This window comes from Siphateles boraxobius, unplaced genomic scaffold (genome assembly GCF_051911475.1).
Source record: "Siphateles boraxobius isolate OS27281-9 unplaced genomic scaffold, OSU_SipBor_1 41, whole genome shotgun sequence".
Classification (NCBI taxonomy): domain Eukaryota; kingdom Metazoa; phylum Chordata; class Actinopteri; order Cypriniformes; family Leuciscidae; genus Siphateles; species Siphateles boraxobius.
This window is the reverse complement of record NW_027509042.1, coordinates 42,896,937-42,917,745: the sequence shown is the minus strand read 5'-3', so window position 1 is coordinate 42,917,745 and position 20,809 is coordinate 42,896,937. Positions and strand designations below refer to the sequence as shown.

At 39.5% G+C, this 20,809-nt stretch overlaps 1 protein-coding gene across 3 annotated transcripts in view; it reads left to right on the top strand.

Annotated features, from left to right (window-relative positions):
• The window catches only part of ptprfa (protein tyrosine phosphatase receptor type Fa), a 187,268-nt gene extending 166,468 nt beyond the window's left edge, over positions 1-20,800 (top strand). For all 3 annotated transcript variants that reach the window (XM_077199806.1, XM_077199805.1, XM_077199807.1), the window contains 9 exons: positions 679-798; positions 2,423-2,577; positions 2,674-2,959; positions 5,227-5,405; positions 10,047-10,173; positions 11,645-11,770; positions 11,895-12,049; positions 13,481-13,616; positions 19,413-20,800. In XM_077199806.1, coding sequence (XP_077055921.1) covers positions 679-798; positions 2,423-2,577; positions 2,674-2,959; positions 5,227-5,405; positions 10,047-10,173; positions 11,645-11,770; positions 11,895-12,049; positions 13,481-13,616; positions 19,413-19,481 — 1,353 coding nt within the window. In that variant the 3' untranslated portion in view covers positions 19,482-20,800. The remainder of the gene's footprint in view (positions 1-678; positions 799-2,422; positions 2,578-2,673; positions 2,960-5,226; positions 5,406-10,046; positions 10,174-11,644; positions 11,771-11,894; positions 12,050-13,480; positions 13,617-19,412) is intronic.
• Positions 20,801-20,809: the final 9 nt, after the last annotated feature.

Genomic DNA, 20,809 nt, shown 5'->3' with positions numbered 1-20,809 from the left:
ATGTGCTTTCAATAACAGACTTGTCAAACTCTATGTAGAAAATGAATGTGATTGTACATCCTGCTGTGCTCTGTTATCACAGATATACTTTAATGTGCATCCCGAAACATAACAGGATTGTATTCATTTCACAATATGAAACGGCTTTATTACCTTCTATACTCTCTTAAGATTTGAAGAAGGGAACACCAGGGACGGCCTCAACAGGAAAAGGGAAATATGACATTTTTGATAAAGAAGAAGACCAAATAAATGAATATTACATTTTTTTAGTTCATTCTAAAAATCCAAAAAGTTGAATGGTGGGTTTTGGTTTATCCGCAGTATTTATTAATTATCCTGAACAAGTGCACAGATTGTACCTGTTCTTTGTGTAGGAAGAACAGCAGTGTTTACCGAAGCCCAGATGGGTCACACTAATGCATCTCAACCCCAGCCATACCGGTCATTACTAACACAGCCCTCTTTGCTCGGTGCGCGTGTGTATGCACACAGTATGTGACCCGTGTGTGTTATCAGAGCCTGAGGTCACTCCGTGGTGTGTGATTCCCCATCTGTCCCATCAGTGCCAGAGAGAGACCCTCAGGCCACCAGCCCTGCATTCACTTCAGCATCTCTAAAGCAGAAGCAAAGACACCTGTCCTTGTGTGATGCTTGTGTGTGTGTTTGTGATTGAAGGTGAAGTGTGATCAGTACTGGCCGAGCCGTGGAACAGAAACATACGGCATGATTCAAGTGTCCATGTTGGATACAGTGGAATTGGCCACCTACAGCGTCAGAACCTTCGCTCTCTATAAGGTCTGTGTTTGTTTATAGATGATTATCTTTTTTTGTTTTGTTTTTTCACCACTTTGCAAGTTTTTTTCAAGTGACAAATTATATTGCATTCAGACTCTCTAAAAAATGTTTTATGAAAACTACTACACTTTACACTCTCTATAAGTCCTGTGTGTGTTTATAGATGATTACCTTTTTTTGTTTTGTTTTTTCACCACTTTTCGATTTTTTTCAAGTGACAAATTATATTGCATTCAGGCTCTGTAAAAAAATGCAATGAAAAATATACTCATAACAACTAGTTTTAGTTGTTCATGTTGATTTAAATTTGACGCTCAGTTAGATACGCTGCGTTCTCACAAATGAATGAAACTTTTCTGCTCATTAATTCTAGAAATGTCTTTCTGTGATGTGGAGGCGTCACACAGCAGAACTGAATAAATGAACCTGGAAATAGTTCCACAAAAACATCCAAATTTAATTAGTACTGCGAGATGAAACTCCCTCTTGGTAACAAGACTGCTTGGATACTAGTTGGCAAGATTTTATAAAAGTTTCCCAAATAGAAAAGGATTTTATGACAAATTGCATTGGCTTTTAAGACTTGTATAGTGATAAAAACATACTGTATTATATTTACTTTATTAGCATTGTTTTCTGTTTCACTGTTTATGATGAAGAAAGTCACACCACAAAGCATTTTAACTAAATTCATTTTTGAAGAGAGTATTTCTGTAAATGTTTACATGGGTGAAAATGTGCAGTTTGTTCCATATCAGTCCACTAACACTGTTAGTCAACGTTTCCTGAAGAAAAAAAAATGTTTTTTGCCATAACTAATTTTGCCCCCTCCCTCAGATCCTTACTATTAAACAGACTGATTTGCAACTGCGACTATAAGGCCGTGTGTCCACCAAAGCGTTTTTTCACGCAGCTGGCGTAAAATTCCAATTGTTTTCAATGGGAGCGCCACGTTTTTTAAACGCCATCAGCGTAACGAGGTGCTGGGCGTGTATTTAATGCTCTAGCGCTGTGCGCCCGCCGTTTTTTACTGGTCGGCGAGAGTTGAAAACTGTTAAACTTTGGGTAAAACGCGGCGCTCATCACTGTCACTTTTTACACAGCCGTCCAATCACAGTGGAGGAGGGGCGGGACAAATATCACACCGACCAACTGTCACAACATTCTTTCTGTACAACGACATCAACCAGCAGAGCTAACCGAACAAAATGGATGAAAAATAAATTTTTAGTATGAAACAAATTATCTACGAAATCAGTTACAAGTAAACTGTGCTGCGGATATTCTGTATCATAGCAACGAATCGTCTCAACTGAAAAAACGCAGCGCTGCCAAAACGCTCTCAAGCGCCCACAGCTAGGTGTTTTCAGGAGAGATTCTAGCGTTTTCAGCCGGCTAAAAACGCTTTGGTGGACACACGGCCTAAGACCTGTTTTGATTGGCTAACCTCCATGTACTAGCATAGTTAATCAGAACAGGCCAGATGAATGCTAAATAGGTGCTGATATGAAAATTTAGGCAGTCATAACAAGCTCATACAGAACTAAACATGCTATTTTATTAAAAAACAGCAAGTAAAATCTTTTTTTTTTCATCATATGTCTCCTTGAATCTTTTGTAACAGAATGGATCCAGTGAGAAACGGGAAGTTCGGCAGTTCCAGTTTATGGCCTGGCCGGATCACGGCGTTCCTGAATACCCTACACCAATTTTAGCCTTTCTACGCAGAGTTAAGGCCTGCAACCCACCTGACGCCGGACCCATGGTTGTTCATTGCAGGTAGATCGCGATCTCCACTCACATATCTATAAATGTGCTCGTGCATCTGTGAATTCAATCTAAATGTGAGATTTCCTTTGTGTTTTTCCATGGAAGCGCTGGCGTGGGTCGGACGGGCTGTTTCATCGTAACAGAGGCCATGCTCGAGCGGATGAAGCACGAGAAGTCAGTGGATATCTACGGTCACGTGACCTGCATGCGCGCTCAGAGGAACTACATGGTGCAGACAGAAGATCAGTATATCTTCATCCACGAGGCCCTGCTGGAGGCCGCCACCTGCGGGAACACCGAGGTCCCGGCGCGGAGCCTGTACACACACATCCAGAAGCTCACGCAGGTGTCGCCCGGAGACACCGTCACCGCCATGGAACTGGAGTTTAAGGTCAGAAACACACGCGGACACACACATATTCTCCTACATCTTCCTAACCTGGCACGACACAACAGGGTTCCAGTGTCAGTTCTTCTCTCCTCACTGAAAGCAAAACACTGCATGAAGGCACGAAATCACGGCCAGTCAGAATGAATTTGATGATTAGGATACAGCTTCGGATGATTGTGCACGAAAAACTTCCCACACGCGTGCAAGTAATGAATTAAGATCTCTTTTGCATCTTCTTGAGCTTGAATATTTCAATTAGCAAGGCTGAAACGTTCATGACAATTCAGCACAACTGTCCCAAGCGTCATTCACGTTCATGTTCTCACAATTTTTCATTGTTAGAATTCATAAAAATGTTACTGGCCAACTGGCGACTGACACCGTTTCATATATTCACCAACGCCGATTTTTACTTGCATTTGGCGCTTGCCGAGTGTTAATTTTAGTCCCTGCTTAGAGGTATATCTTGCCTTTTTAGTAGAGTTGGGAACAGGGTTATTATCATTACTAAAATTATTAAAAACGTTTTTGTTAATTGAAATAATCCTGAAATATATTTTAAATATTTGATGAAAACTTAATTATAAATGTTACCTAGGCAACTAAGTGAAATAAGTAAAAACTTGAGCGCTAAAATTACTAATTTATAATAAATAAAAACTAAAATTTAACTGAAACTTAAACTGAAAATAAGATTATAGTAATGTTAAAATAATAATAATGACAAAGCTCAAAATTACAAAAATAAATAAATAACTGAAAATATAAAAATTTAAACTAATTAAAAAGATGAAAAACGATAATAATATATAAATAATACTAAAATAATACTAATTGGGAATGAAACGCAGGCTTTATTAATGGAACAATTTTAACTTCATAACTAAGCCAGTTAGAATAGTTAATAAGCATGTCATAAAGTCAGAATTGCGTGATATACAGTCACAATTGCGAGTTATAAAGTCAAAATTGAGAGATATAAACTCGCAATTACTAGAAAAAAAGTCAGAATTTTGAGATAAAAAGTCGCAATGAATTACCATTTTTATTTTTTATTCTGTGGCGGAAACAATCTTCCATAGACTTAGAATCTAAAACTGAATTGGTAAATTCCTTATGATTCGCGTGTCTAATGGTAAAGGTCAATTCCATTTTCTCAGTAATACTACAAGAAGAACCACTGTAGACGGAGAAAAGACATGTGCATTGAAATTCTATGCGGAAACATCCTTACTAAAACAAAGAGGCACTTTTTAATTATTCAAATAATGCGTTGGGAGCTGAAGGAGAAGCTGACAGCCTGTATCTGTGACTGGTGAGAGTTAAAGCTGAGAAACTCCTGCACGACTGGGCTTTAACACACAACAGCTGTCCTCAGAGGCGCTTCACAGCCCGAATGGTGTTTTACATGTAGGATCATTATAGATGTAATCAGGTTTTAAATGCTTGATGTTGTGAAGAATCAGTGCAATCGGAGCTGTGTGTAGACACATTTGGGTTCCCCGGCACAACATGAATGACTTTAATGGGCTGTTTTTTTCCCATGATGCTTCCTGGTGACACGCTGAGATTCAAAGAGCACATATCATTTGAAGTTTGAGAACAAAGACACTCAAAACATTCATTCCTTGCCAAAGAAAGACGTCAGATGTTGACACTAGAAAACTGCTTTTGAGTTCAACTCATTTCTGTGCTACAAATACTCTGGGTACAAAACCCAGAGCGTTCCTTTCTTTTAAATGACCAATTCTGATTCTAATATCTAAAACACAATATAATGATGCCAAATAAGATGTTTGGGGCCGGTAAGATTTTTTAAATGTTTTTGAAAGTCTCTTCTCATTACCAAGACTGCATTTAGTTTAGAAAAAAGAAAGAAAAACAGTAATATTGTGAAATATTATTATAATTTAAAATAACTTTTCCATTTAAATATGTTTGAAAATGTAATTTATTTTTTGTGATCAAAGCTGAATTTTCAGCATCATTACTCCAGTCTTCAGTGTCACATGATCCTTCATAAATCAGTCTAATATGATGATTTGCTGCTCAAAACACATTTATGATTATCATCAATGTTGACAACAGTTGTGATGCCTCATATTTTTGGGGATTCAATTTAATGCATTCCTCCTGAATAGAAAAATAAAACAATATAAATATTAAATATAAACTTACCGGGCCGGCCCCAAACTTTTGAACTGTAGTGTGTATTTGTCTGTTTCCCAGTTTCAGAGCACTATGAATATGTTCTTTTCACTCTGCAGAAACTGGCCAACTCTAAAGCACACACCTCCAGATTCATCAGCGCTAGTCTGCCGTGCAACAAATTCAAGAACCGACTGGTCAACATCATGCCTTTCGAGTCGAGCCGTGTGTGTCTTCAGCCAATCAGAGGAGTGGAGGGGTCCGACTACATCAACGCTAGCTTCATTGACGGATACAGGTGTGTGTGTGTGTGTGTGTGTGTGTGTGTGTGTGTGTGTGTGTGTGTGTGTGTGTGTGTGTGTGTGTGTGTGCGTGCGTGCGTGCGTGCGTGCGTGCGTGCGTGCGTGCGTGCGTGCGTGCGTGCGTGCGTGTGGGTGTGTGTGTGTGTGTGTGTGTGTGTGTGTGTGTGTGTGTGTGTGTGTGTGTGTCAGCCTCCTTCAGCATTTGTTGGATGAATGCTGTTTTCTCCCAGCATGCCATGCATTCAGATGCGTTCACTCATTCAGTGATTTGCAGTGACCGAAACGAGCCAAACTCAGTGAGAGTCCGCAACTGTGATCATTGGAAATGTGGGCGTGTCTAGTGATGTTACATTTTATGCAAATGAGCAGTGATGTGATGCGCCAACCGGGAGTAAAGACAGTGGATCGTTGTAAGATACTGTAGTCCAGTGTCAGCAAGACAGAAAAGTTCGTGATACTTTGAGCGATTTCACTGTTCTATATAATTGTTTTTTCCCACATTGATATATGATATTTATTTAAGATATACACCTCACCGTAATATAAATATAGATCAAAAAGTTAACCAAAACAAACTGGTTGGATGGATGGATGGATAGATAGATAGATAAATATATAGATAGATAGATATTTCAAGAAAACATAAACATTTATGTAAAACTGTCAGTGTTCTTTGTGAGTTTGATTGAGGCTTTGATCATCTGATGATATGTTGCGTTATTCATCTACTACAAAGTACACAAATACCTTCTCCTCTAGAATAGAGTAAAAAATCAGGGTTGTGCGATTGAAATTCAGTAAATTCCTCTTCCTGTTATTTAAATTCAACATCCTGTGGTGAGGACATTTTAATTCAAACTCACACTCCTGAATTGAAAGGGAGACAGATCTTAAATCCAGATTTTTGCCCAAAGTCATAAACAGAGATCTGAGAACCAATTGAGAGCAACTGTGACTCCGGCTCTGGAGTTGGGATAAAACATGGCGTGTTCTTCTAAAGTCTCTCCATCTCTTTGACTCCCGCTGGATGTGACAGCTCAGATTCATGGCCCGTATCGGAAGTCTGCGTCTGCGTGTCTACTGCCTTTGTGCTGCTAGTTGTCAGGACAAATTGTTCTTATTGGCAGGACTGTCCATAACTGGAGCGCTATCAGCGCTGGGAATCAGAGCGGCCCTGTGGCCACGAACTGACAGGTGATGAACACAGTTCAGCAGACAAATAATAGGATGACCCGTCATGAGGAGTCTGGTCTCCATGCAGAGCTCAATCCATCACACACACACACACACACACACACACAGAGATAAACGTTCAGCCGACTGCACTGGGTTTGATCCAGCCCAACACTGAGACAAAGTTAAAGGAATTTCTATATTTTTCAACCTGCAAAGGCTGCGATTTAATTATATAAATATATAGTCTGATGCGTTGTGTGTTTTTCAGAGTGTAGCAGGACACTGTGTTCATTTACACATGAGCAGCTCATGATTCAATGTTTTCAGTGTCTTGGAGCGGCTCGATTCGCATTAAATGCTGATGCACACAAACTCCATGTTTGTGGCACTTATGACATGCGTTTGAAAATGCAACGTTACCCAGCCATCTTCCCAAATATATAATGAGAAGCGCTTATATATATGGTGGTGGGGGGGGGGTACTTAAGATTGCCCTGCATTTTACTTTACATTTTACTATTATTCTGTAAGATACAATTATTATTATTATTATTATTATTAATAAATTGTCTTTTATTTTTATCTTTATCACTTCTTTTTCTTCTAGTGAACACAAAATTAGAAGTTTAGCAGAAAGATGACAATGCTAATTACACAGTTTAGCACTCATAAAAGTGCGACCACAGGATCCTGCAGCGGACCAATCAGATTAAAGTATTCCAGATTGTGTAATAATAGTATACATAGTAAAGACATGCTTATTTTGTTAGCAATGACTATTCATATCACTTCTTTCAGTACTGTCTGTTCAGTGGATTGTGCAGTAAAAAATCTCATTGAAGAGTTTTCTGTGAATGAAAAACTGGATAAATGGATATTAAAATTGCAGTACAGCCTACTCAATGGAGCATACAGTCTCATATGCATCATATAAAATGACGGTAGTTCTTGGGATGCATTGCAACTTTCTGCCACAGTGAACGTTTGCAGCAGTGCTCAATATGAATAATCCTTTAATAACATTCAGAATCAAATGTGAAGTACTCCCTTCGCTGCTGAGGGGTCTTGTGAGGTGGAGGGAGGAAGGTGTGTCAAGAATCTGTGCTCATTATTGGCCCTTAATCAAATTAACGGCCAATCAAAGAGCTCCCACTGCATCTGCCGCCCGACTGAAGTGTAAACAGAGTAATTGGCAGTAATCGTGTTTGTAATGAAGGACAGAGGGAGAAGGGCTTTCACATGCTTTTAGCTTGATGAGCGTGTGTGTGTGTGTGTGTGTGTGATGGGTGGGGGGCAGCAATTTCCTTTCCTGTCATTTAGTGAACAAATGAGGCTCTATCACACCTGTGTGTGTGTGTGTGTGTGTGTGTGTGTGTGTGTGTGTGTGTGTGTGTGTGTGTGTGTGTGTGTGTGTGTGTGTGTGTGTGTGTGTGTGTGTGTGTGTGTGTGTGTGTGTGTGTGTGTGTGTGTGTGTGTGTGTGTGTGTGTCTCAGCCTCCTTCAGCATTTGTTGGATGAATGCTGTTTTCTCCCAGCATGCCATGCATTAAGATGCGTTCACTCAGTGATTTGCAGTGACCGAAACGAGCCAAACTCAGTGAGAGTCCGCAACTGTGATCATTGGAAATGTGGGCGTGTCTAGTGATGTTACATTTTATGCAAATGAGCTGTGATGTGATGCGCCAACCAATTGGAGTAAAGACAGTGGATCGTTGTAAGATACTGTAGTCCAGTGTCAGCAAGACAGAGAAGTTTGTGATACTTTGAGCGATTTCACTGTTCTATATAATTGTTTTTTCGCACATTGATATATGATATTTATGTAAGATATACACCTCACCGTACATGGGGGTCGGAATCAAAAAAAAAAGTGTGTGGGTCCTCCCCCAGAAAAATATTACTGGAGTAAATTCCATTTCATGTATTCTGGTGCCTTTTAATAAAACAAGTAAACTAAACTCCGTTTCACGTCGTGCATTAAATGCACAGCTATCCGTGGATTGTCCCGCTGCTGATACCATGCTCATTTGCCCGCATTGGCAACTTAAAGCTGTTATTGATGTTTGCAACGCAATAATTGACTGGAAGGGTACAACGGGCGGTTATCTTCGTCAGTTGCGGCTCGTTGAGAAATATAATGATTCAGCAGAAATGGAGTTTAATTTATTAGGGCATTCCTCAAGTGGAATGGATTTGACTGACGGCGCTCTGAAAAGTGAACAGACATACAGTATGCGCTGAATTAGAGACGATAAAAGTGAGTGGCTCCACTATCATTGGTCTTAAAAAGTGGGTGGGTCTTGTCCCAAACATAAACAATGGTTCCGACGCCCAGGACACCGTAATATAAATATAGATCAAAAAGTTAACCAAAACAAAACGGATGCCATCCATCCAGTTCGTTTTGGTTTACTTTTTGATGGATGAGGATGGATGGATGAATGGAAGAGTCTGCAGAAGGTGGATTAGACATTTACTCCACTTGTTCAAGCACAGCAGAGATGCATTTGCTCAAGTTTATCTAAAATAAAAACTTCATCATCAGAGACCTGAGGATCTCACAGCAGGATGAGCGCTGGCGCCAAACGGGACAGAGTTTGAGTGATCTGGAGCTCTTCTGCCTTCACAACACAATCATGTCTCTCTGTCTGTCTTTCTCACCTGTCTCGTTCTCTGTTCTCTGTTCCCTCTTTCACTCACTCCATCTCCTTCTTTATCTCCTTCTCTGTCTGTCTGATGTGTTTCTGCTCGTGGTCACGGAGCCGCAGCGCCTCCTGCTGTTAGACTAAAGGAGATACTCCTCCCTCACTGCAGAAGCTGGATGTTTTCCTAATAAAAGGCCTTAAAAAGTATTAAAATGTCTTCAGATTCAATGGGTCTTAAATATTTCTGGTCACATTACCGCTGAAATTTCTCCAGTCTGATGGACCCAATGTCCGTCAAATAACCAGTGAAGCATTGAATCGTGAGAATGATTCTGATTTTATTACATAAACAGCGATTGATAATGATAATGTATTTCTGTTAGTGCTGTTGTGACTTGCGTTGCCTGTCTCTGTGAGAGATTTTATAGTGAGAAATCAAAACAAATGAGCATAACAGCACAAAAAAACTCACAGAAGAAACATACTGAGGTAAAAATTCAAAATGTTGATTTTTTTCATTTATAACACATGATATAATTAAGTAACATTGCAAATGTTACATTGATTTTAGTTCAATAAACAAATAGTTAATATTAAATAACTTCAATTACTTAGGTTAAACATTAAATATTACATATACGTATGTAATATAATGTGTATTTCCATCACAGGTTTGATTTGTTAGTGGCATTAAAAAGGTCTTAAAAAGTCTTAAATTGAACTTGTAAACAAGTAGACACCCTTGAGAGAGCTGCTGCTAGCGGTTTGTGAGGATTGGTGTGTTTTTAAACTGTTTCTTCATGTGTTGTTCCTGCAGGCAGCAGAAGGCGTACATCGCCACACAAGGTCCTCTGTCTGAAACCACTGAGGACTTCTGGAGGATGCTTTGGGAGCACAACTCCACCATCGTAGTGATGCTGACGAAACTCAGAGAGATGGGACGGGTGAGTTGACACAGAATCACACATTCCTGCACATCTCAATGAACCAAGACAATGTGAGGCGCTCTAAGCAGCCCATTTTACCTCTGTGGTGTGACTCGGAGATATTCAAGATATTCAACCAGGAATTCAATGGGACTAGATTGGGTTGTGAAAGGTGTCTCAATTTTGATGTGCTGTAACTTTAAAGGGACATTGTGTAGGAATTTCTCCCATCTAGCGGTGAAATTGTATTTTGCATTCAAACGAATTGTGCTCTCCAGCGCCTCGCTTTTTCAAATGCGTGTTGCATCTACGGTAGCTGTTATGTACCAAAAAGCTATGACAGGATGTCTTCTAATAGCACTTCGTCGAGTTTTCCTTCGGGTGAACAAGATTGTTATTTGAAACAAACTGCAACTTGACACAACGAACAATCGAATGTTACAGTATGAATAAGAACAGTGCAATGCAGCCTTTTAAACTTGCCGGGGCCGTGAAGCGCCTCTCACTGCTCTGCTCCTCCGTTTCTGCTGCTTTCAGTCACGTGACGCTGGCTCTGAATGAAAACGCGTTGTGGAAACGCGTTGGTCTAGTACTTTTTGTCCCTCTCTGCTATTATAGTTTTTCAAGATGGCGGAACGACATGGAAGCCTCCGTGGACCTACCCGTCACATGTATATAAAGATAATAAATTATTCGTTTACGAGGATAAGTCAGATAATTGGCAGAGGTATTTGTACACCATTGAGGACATATGGTTTAAAAATATTGATTTTACATAATAAAATACCTAAAAGACTACACATTGTCCCTTTAAGGCAAGGTTATTATCATTAACTAAAACTGAAATAAATTCTAATTTTGCATCCCAAACTGACTAAATTTGCTGCAGCCTTTCTAAAAAAATTCAGTGATATTTACAGCATTTTTGTTTTTGTAGTTTTGCAATAAAAACCTAACGATAATCATTGTGTAGTCATGCGATTAGTATTAGTGACAGTAAAAGTACAGTTACTGTAAACAAATTTTGCATAATTACTGAAATCAATTATGGTCCGGCAGTTGAACACCATCCTCAGGTTAATACTTTTGTGGAAAAATTATACAAAAATGCAAGCTGCCAAAAATAATGCCAGAATCTATTATATTAGCATTAATTCTTGCAATTGAAAGATCACAAAATCCTCTGGAGGGACTGATTTAAGTGTGGCAGATAATAATATCAAAATAAACATGCATTGTGGATGTTCATTTGGGGAAAAACTGCTGTAATTAACACAAAATAATACTGTTAATACTGTTAATGAAATGTTAATGATACTGAAAATCAGCTTGTCTGCTGGCCTCGGGCTGTCCTTCTGTGCGTTACATCAAAGGGACAAAAGCCAAGAAACGCATAAATCAAAAGAGTAACAAAAAAAATCTTTGGGATTTGGACAAGGCAATTAAGTGTGAACCACTCTTTTAACCACGTGTGTGTTCTGTTTCACAGGAGAAGTGTCATCAGTACTGGCCTGCAGAAAGATCTGCACGATACCAATACTTCGTTGTGGACCCCATGGCTGAATACAACATGCCACAGTACATCTTACGAGAGTTTAAAGTCACAGACGCCAGGGTAGGTTCAGCAGACGAGACCGCATGACTTCAGCTGTGCTGTCTTTAAAACACACTCTTACAACACACTCTCTCTCTCTCTCTCTCTCTCTCTCTCTCTCTCTCTCTCTCTCTCTCTCTCTCAGGATGGTCAGTCAAGGACGATCCGCCAGTTTCAGTTCACCGATTGGCCAGAACAAGGTGTGCCAAAGACAGGAGAAGGCTTTATTGATTTCATTGGCCAAGTCCACAAAACCAAGGAGCAGTTTGGACAGGACGGACCGATTACTGTTCACTGCAGGTGTGTGTGTGTGTGTGTGTGTGTGTGTGTGTGTGTGTGTGTGTGTGTGTGTGTGTGTGTGTGTGTGTGTGTGTGTGTGTGTGTGTGTGTGTGTGTGTGTGTGTGTAGTAGTAGTAGTAGTAGTAGTAGTAGTAGTAGTAGTGCTGCATGACAAATTAAATATTCACATATAAATATAATGTGATTTTCAAAATGTTGTAAATCTCTGTCAAAACTTTATTGGATGTATCTAAGAGCTCATTTTGTATCTGTACATGGGTCAATAAGATTTTTTATTTTTGAAAGAAATAAATTCTTTAAAGGGACATTGTGTAGGAATTTCTCCCATCTAGTGGTGAAATTGTATTTTGCATTCAAACGAATTGTGCTCTCCAGCGCCTCGCTTTTTCAAATGCGCGTTGCATCTACGGTAGCCGTTATGTACCGAAAAACTATGACTAACAATGCAAGAACAATCATATGCTCTATTAAAATATATTCTTATCGAATTTCTAGGTTACATAAAAAGTACACTTACAAACCTTGTTTTTTACCGCCTTCTCAACTTTATTCAATTGCTGCTATTCATCAAAGAGCCTGTTTAACTTTTAACTATAAATGTTCTACTGTCTATATAATAAAGTACACAACCAAGCAATGAAAAAAACCATGTCATTAAGACTGTAATATTGACTTAGCCTACCTGTCGAGGAGAAAGCAGGACTTCAGCGTCTCTTTTGAAATCTTTCTCCTGCATTAGTTCTTTCCGCCTGGAAAAAGCTATCCCGACATTTCAGTCACGTGACGCTGGCTCTGAACGAAAACGCGTTGTGGAAACGCGTTGGTCTAGTACTTTTTGTCCACCTCTGCTATTATAGTTTTTCAAGATGGCGGAACGACATGGAAGCCTCCGTGGACCTACCCGTCACATGTATATAAAGATAATAAATTCTTCGTTTATGAGGATAAGTCAGATAATTGGCAGAGGTATTTGTACACCATTGAGGACATATTTATGAATAAAAATATTGATTTTACATAATAAAATTACCTAAAAAACTACACATAGTCCCTTTAATACAGTAAAAGTATTTAAAATGTTACAGAAGATTTCTATTTCCACAAAAATAATTTCAACATTGATAATAATCGGAAATGTTTTTTGACCAGCAAATCATCATATTAGAATGATTTCTGAAGGATCATGTGACACTGAAGACTGGAGTAATGATGCTGGAAATTCATCTCTACATCACAGGAATAAATGACATTTTAAAATATATTCGAATAGAAAACGGTTATTTTAAATTGTAGTAATACGCTATTTTTACAATATTACTGTTTTTACTGAATTTTTTTATCAAATAAAAAAGATGTTGTGTTTGTGTGCTGAACTGCTCTCTCTGTCTCTCTCTCTCTCTCTCTCTCTCTCTCTCTCTCTGTCTGTCTCAGTGCTGGTGTCGGCAGAACAGGAGTCTTCATCACTTTAAGTATTGTCCTGGAGCGGATGAGGTATGAAGGGGTGGTGGACATGTTCCAGACCATAAAAACACTCCGCACGCAGAGACCTGCCATGGTACAGACAGAGGTAAGCTCGCACAAACCTCACACTCTCTGGTGTAAAACGAATGGTTCAACTGAAAATGTAAAAGTTCTCATGTTGCTGCAAATCAGGAATGAGGCTGGGAACATGATCCACTTTTAGGTAAAGCATTAGTTCAAGCTCCTCAGGGCGGTTTAGTCTGTTCTGCTGTGTTTTAAAGAGGACCTATTATGCCCATTTTCAAAGTCTTGAATTGGTAAAGGTTCAAGGTTAATGGTTTTCATGCCTTAATGTTCATAAAACGCATTATTTCCCCCATATTCTCCATTATTGCAGCTCCTCTCTTCCCAGTCTGTCAGTAACGCTCTGTTTAGTTCCTGTCTCTATGAAGCCCCTCCTTCTGAAAAGCACACTGTGCTCTGATTGGTCGGCTGGATCAGTGTGTTGTGATTGGTCAAGCGTTTCGAGCGTGTTTGGGAAATATCCCGCTCTTATCATAACCACCAGTTTCAACGCACTACTAACTAACTCAACCAGGCCCCGCATGTTAATTTCAACAACATTCGGCATGTTAATTATTTAAATGAGGAATATTGTGACATGTTTGTTCCTGGAAGAAACTCAAGACTACAATGGAGGTGTTTCAGGGAGTTCAGAAACACTGACACTGATATAGAGAATAAAGGGCAGTTTACACTAACTATAAGGCAGAACGATATCTATAACGATGACTATTTGCGTCCACACCAACGAATGATAACGGTCTGTTATTCTATGTGCGCGCTGCTGTTTCAAAGTGTGTACAACGTCATTAAACATGTTATTGCTGTTCTTTTTGAATGGAAGATGGAATGGAAGAGAGTAGCTACTTCCGGGTGAACGCTGGCGCTACTAGCTGCCGCTGATCAGGGAGGGAATTTTAAAACTTTTAGTACTTCTAAAGCTTCCTGCACTTATAAATGCATGGATCCATCTATGAACTGTTTTAAACCATTTTAAGGAGCCACTCTGACCTGTGTATCCACACTGATTCGGCGGGCTTGTACGCTGGTTTTGATCTAAGTCTTGATCCTCTCTGCGGTTGCTGGTTTGCCTGCCGGTTACTGACTGTTCTTCGTGGTACCTCTGGCACTTGGATCAACTATGAAGATCACTGAGCTACTGGTGCGGATGAACTACATCTGGGTCGTCCTTTCTGCTATATACCATTCTGTGGCATGGACGATGCTACAGTATTCGGCGGCGGAACTTATTCAGCTCCGTTTGCGTCCTTTTAATCTTCCGTCAGCTCCACATCTTCCCTTGGATATTGTGTATATACCGCGTTGGAAATATATACATCGCGGGTCTCGGCGGAGTTACAACATTGATGGCTCATGTCAAATACGGTCCTTCTGGTCATCTAAACCACGCCCATCGAGGAGGCTCACACGGACTGTCGACCATAGTGTATTAACCAACCTGGCCAGATCGGTTGGCAACGATTCTGGTAAAAACAATTTTTCTTTTGGATTATTTAATATACGATCTCTCTCCAATAAAGAACCTCTGGTGTACGATCTACTGCCTGACCGCGAGTTTGACTTTCTCTGTCTAATTAAGAAATGGCAGAAACCAGATGACTTTTTTCACCTAAACCAGTCTGTTCCCCCAGGATATAGTTATGTTTGTAAATCCCGTGATACTGGACGGGGAGGGGGGCTAGCAATACTCTATAAAGGAAATTGAAAGTGTCTCAGTTAACTTTGTCTACATATTCTTCTTTTGAAATAATTGCCTTAAAAATCAATGGTGCAATTCCTACCATCCTCACAACTATTTACCGTCCTCCCAAGAGCAATAATGCCTTTTTAACTGAACTATCTGAACTTTTGACTTATCTATCTTCCATGTCTCCAAATGTAATCATTCTGGGTGATTTTAACATTCATATAGACAATGTCAGTAATGCATTTACATGTGAATTTTTATCATGTTTGGAGTGCGTTGGTATGCAACAATTTAACACACTGCCCACTCATACTAAGGGGCATATTCTTGATCTTGTTTGCTGTTCTGGTGTAACACCTTATAACTGTACTGTTTCTGATCTGGCCATATCAGATCACCTGCTGGTGTCCTTTTGTGCCAAATTGGCAGTTTTTAAGGTAAACCCGTGTCGTCCGATCACATATCGGAATATTAAGAACATTGATGTGCCTACTCTTGCTGATGAACTTGCCACCTTCTCCAGTAAATCTGATTTCTCTACTGTAGATGAACTAGTTACATACTACAATGATGGACTGAACATGATTTTAGATGAATTTGCACCTGTGAAAACTCGAACTGTTTCATTTGTACATTCAGCTCCTTGGTTTACACATGAACTGCGTGAACTTAAAACTAAAGGCCGTAGGTTAGAGCGGTTGTACGTCAGGTCTGGCCTTACTGTTCATAAAGAAATGTATGCTGAACATATTCAAAACTATAGAAATGCATTGTCTAAGGCTAAATCTGATTACTACTCCAACACAATTGGAGTTAGTAATGGGAACTCCAGGTCCCTTTTCTTGGTGGTAAACAATATTCTGCATCCACCTGATTCTTTGCAATCTAATATGTATTCCACTGACTTATGTGATCGTTTTTTTACTTTTTTTGCATCTAAGGTTGAAAATGTACATCAGCAATTACTTACTGGTAATCTTCACAGTGACCCCTGTCAATCTACCACTCACACACCTCCCCACTCTGTTTTTTCTAACTTTACACTACCTACTACTTCAGAGACAGTCGGTCTGATAGGTAAATCTAAGTCTTCGACTTGTCAATTAGACCCTCTGCCTACTCCTTTAGTGAAAGCTTGTTTACCAGCCCTGTCCCCATTGATTACTAAAATTGTTCATGCTTCACTTGTTTCTGGTTCTGTACCTTCATATCTTAAATCTGCTATTATTACTCCCATACTTAAGAAACCAGGGGTTGATCCACTTAATTTTGATCATTTTCGTCCAATTTCAAATTTACCGTTTATTTCTAAGATAGTGAAAAAATGTATTGCAGTGCAAATTCATGAACATCTTTCTAATAATAACTTGTATGAACAATTTCAATCTGGCTTTCGTCCCCACCATAGCACTGAGACTGCTCTTGTCAGAATAACCAGTGATCTACTGTTGGCAGCTGACTCTGGGCTTTTATCCATACTTGTCCTTCTAGACTTGAGCGCTGCCTTTGATACTGTCTCACATCAGATACTTCTTGACAGATTAGCTTCTATTGGTATTACTGGCACTGCTTTGTCTGTCTGTTTAGGTCATATCTATCTGGACGCAATCAGCGTATTCAATTAAAAGGTTTTCGATCAAGAACATCTACAGTCACCACTGGTGTTCCCCAGGGTTCTGTCTTGGGCACGCTTCTTTTTATTATCTATATGCTCCCTCTTGGTTATATTTTAAGGAAATACGGGATTCATTTTCACTGTTATGCGGATGACACCCAACTTTACCTGTCTGCCAAACCCACCGGTTCTTTTCCACCACCATCTTTATCCAGCTGTTTAGCTGAAATCAAAGATTGGCTTTGGCCAACTTCTTGAAGGTAAATGGCAACAAAACTGAGGCTTTGCTTGTTGGGACTAGATCTATTTTGTCTAAAACTAATTGTCTTTCTTTGTACATTGACAATACTGCAATCGGTCCTTCTTCACAGGTTAAAAGTTTGGGTGTCATCCTGGATAGCACACTATCCTTTGAAGCTCAAATTAATAATATCACGCAGATTGCATACTTCCACTTGCGTAATATTAACCGTCTCCGTCCCTTTCTTTCAAATAATAATTCTGCAGTTCTTATTCACGCACTGGTCACTTCACGTATAGACTATTGTAATGCTCTTCTTACAGGTGTTCCCTCCAAATTGATACATAAGCTTCAGTTGGTTCAGAATTCTGCAGCTCGTGTTCTATCTAGAACACCTTATACTGAGCACATTTCGCCAGTTCTTCAGCAATTGCACTGGCTTCCAGTAAAGTATAGAGTTGAATTCAAGATCCTGCTACTCACTTATAAGGCACTCCATAATCTTGCACCCTATTACCTTTCACAACTTCTCCATGTTTACACTCCTTCACGGGCTCTCAGATCTTCATCTTCAATTTCTCTTGTGGTACCTCGGATTCGACTTACTACCATGGGTGCCAGATCTTTTAGTTATGCTGCTCCCCGCCTATGGAACTCTCTTCCCCTTGATGTTCGCAATAGCGACTGCTTGTTGACTTTTAAAACGCGTCTTAAGACATATCTTTTTATACAAGGTTTTTTATAACATGTTGTATTGAGTTTTTAATGCACCTTATTTGTATGTGGCTTGTTTGTTGTGTGTATTGTCTTATGCAGTGACCTGTTTATTGCTTGTAAGGTGACCTTGGGTGTTATGGAAGGCGCCATTAAATAAAATGCATTATTATTATTATTATTATTTTTGCATTTACACGGCTTTAACCAGCAGATGTCCTCAGCATGCTATGTTTTGAGTGAAGCTAGTGTAATGATCTAATCTAACAGTGAATTTAGTCAATATAGCGGAAAAAAAACAACACCTAGTCTTTTTTTTTTTTCGCAACTTCGAAAGAAGCAAGACAATGTTGTCGAAACGAGTGCTGGATACCCGAGGTAATACTTATCACGATTTATTCAGAGTGTATGAACGATTGTTTGCCAAATCCATTTTCTTGAAAAGGGGCTTGACTTGTCAAACAGTGGTGGATATTTCTCAACCTCTGCGATTAACTTCTCAACAATGGCGTCTGCCATTTTAAATGTGTGAGCCCTTTAAATTAGACCCTGTCTGTGTTTTATTGTTCAACAGCTGGGGAAACATTTTTTCCGAAAGTGATCGCAACGATATTGTTTTTCTATATCATTATTGTTATAGCTGTGCTGTGAATTCTGCTATTCTTCAATATTGAGAATGATTTTTAGAACTATATCTTTATAGTTATCGTTATCTTTATAGTTTCCGTCCTTGGTGTGGACAGACCTTAAAGGGATACTCTTTACTCACTTTTTTTGATTCCCATTATACAACTTCCCCAGAGTTTTACCGTTTTTGAATCCATTCATCCGATCTCCGGTTCTGGCGGTACCACTTTTAGCATAGCTTAGCATACATCATTGAAGTGGACAAGACCATTAGCATTTCTAAAAAAAAAATGACCAAAGTGTTTCGATATTTTTCCTATTTAAAACTTGACTCTTCTGTAGTTACATCGTGCACTAAGACCGACGTAAAATGTAAAGTTGCGATTTTCTAGGCTGATATGGCTAGGAACTATACTCTCATTCCTGCGTAATAATCAAGAAACTTTACTGCCGTACCATGAGTGCAGCAGGCGTAATGATATGACGCAGCGCAGTTGACGGTAGGTAGCCTATTTTCAGGCGCTGCGTCATATCATTGCGCCTGCTGCACTCATGGTACGGCAGTAAAGTTTCTTGATTATTACGCAGGAATGAGAGGTTTTTATGAGAATTTTTTTTTTTTTTTTTTGAGAAATGGTAATGGTCTTCAATGATGTATGCTAAGCTATGCTAAAAGTGGTACCGCCAGAACCGGAGATCGACTGAATGAATTCAAAAGCGGTAAAACTCAACAGTTTAACTCTGGGGGAGTTGTAAAATTAGCCTATTTCCAAAAAAATTGGAGTATCCCTTTAACTCCCGCTGGATCGACTTTGTAACTTTGCAGAGCTTTTATATGCTCAAACTGCAACATTACACACTAAAGAGTTTACATGTTGAACATGTAAAAAAGCATAATGGGTCGTCTTTAACTGTGTGTGTCCCGTGTGTGCAGGACCAGTACCAGCTGTGCTACAGAGCAGCTCTGGAGTACCTGGGCAGCTTCGATCACTATGCAACGTAACCACTCCCAGAATGCCTCAGAACGCCACCTCCGGATGAGCCGCCGCTTCCTTCTGAGCCATAATCATCCTACCTATTCAGTCACCACAGCTGGAGGGAGAAAGAGAGACTGAGAGAAGAGGAATATCAGAAGAGAGGAGACATCAGGAATCAATCCTGTTCCTCTCTCTGAAAACAGCAACAAAAGCTTCGTTCTGGTCTCTAATGCACAGCTCCTGTCTCTGTATTACCTTACCGCTTGATTTTTATCATCATCATCGCCCATTGTTTTTATTATTATTATTATCATTATTATTATTGTATCATCAGTACGATCTGTCAGAAAATACAATATTTGTATCATTTATGCTGATCATTGCATATCTAAGGGGTTCTTTTTTATTCTTATTTGTTTCTTATATTATTATTATTCATTTGTGATTTTTTTGTATATGTTCAATTATTTTCAGCACATGTGGACATGTATTTTCACATGACCCAGGTTACTAATACTGTAAGAGGAGCATTCAGAGCTGCTGATGATTTCTTACTTTTTATCATTATTATATTTTAAATGATCTACTTTTATTTGGTGGGAAAGGGGGAATTTTTATAAATAAAAAAAACAACCTTTTCACCTCCTGATACTTTATAAAACCGTATAATCAAACTTAAAAGAGATGAAATGCTTACACCTGAGTTAGTGACCTTGATGAACCTGCTGTCGTTAAGGACACTGACTAAACTAACGAAACGAGAGAACACGTTCAGACTCGTTCTGCTCTGTGTGCAGTCGTTTTCTGGAAACCCCTCCATTCTAAAGGCCTATCGAGTGAAAGAAAGACAAGAAAATGGTGTTCTTGCTGCCACTGCAAAGTCCTTGTTCCATGCCGGGTCAGCTGAGGTCAAAGGTCAGCTTGTTTTGAACGACCTGCCCACTCATGTACAGCCGTCACGTGTCGTTCCTCCAGCTGAACCTCTGCCATCTTTCGTTCGCTCGGACTAGCATCTGAAGCGTGAGAAAACAGACGGCTGGGAATCCGAAACCTCCTGAACTCTCCACATGTGGTATAACAGCCATCTGATCATCTCTCACCGTGGCTCGTAAAGACAAATCTCCCGTAACGTCACGACAGCATCATTGGTCTGGAAATATGTGCATACTCAAGTGTTTCTTTCCTCCTATGGCCTGAGCACAAAGGAAGATGAAAAATGCAGACATGGGATGAATTCATTTGACTTTGTGTTCACATGCAGACTAAAAAACGGCATTCAATCTGTTGTACAGGCAGTCTGTTTTCTATTTGTTAATAAAAAGGAGAGAAATATGTGTTAATAAAATGCTTAATT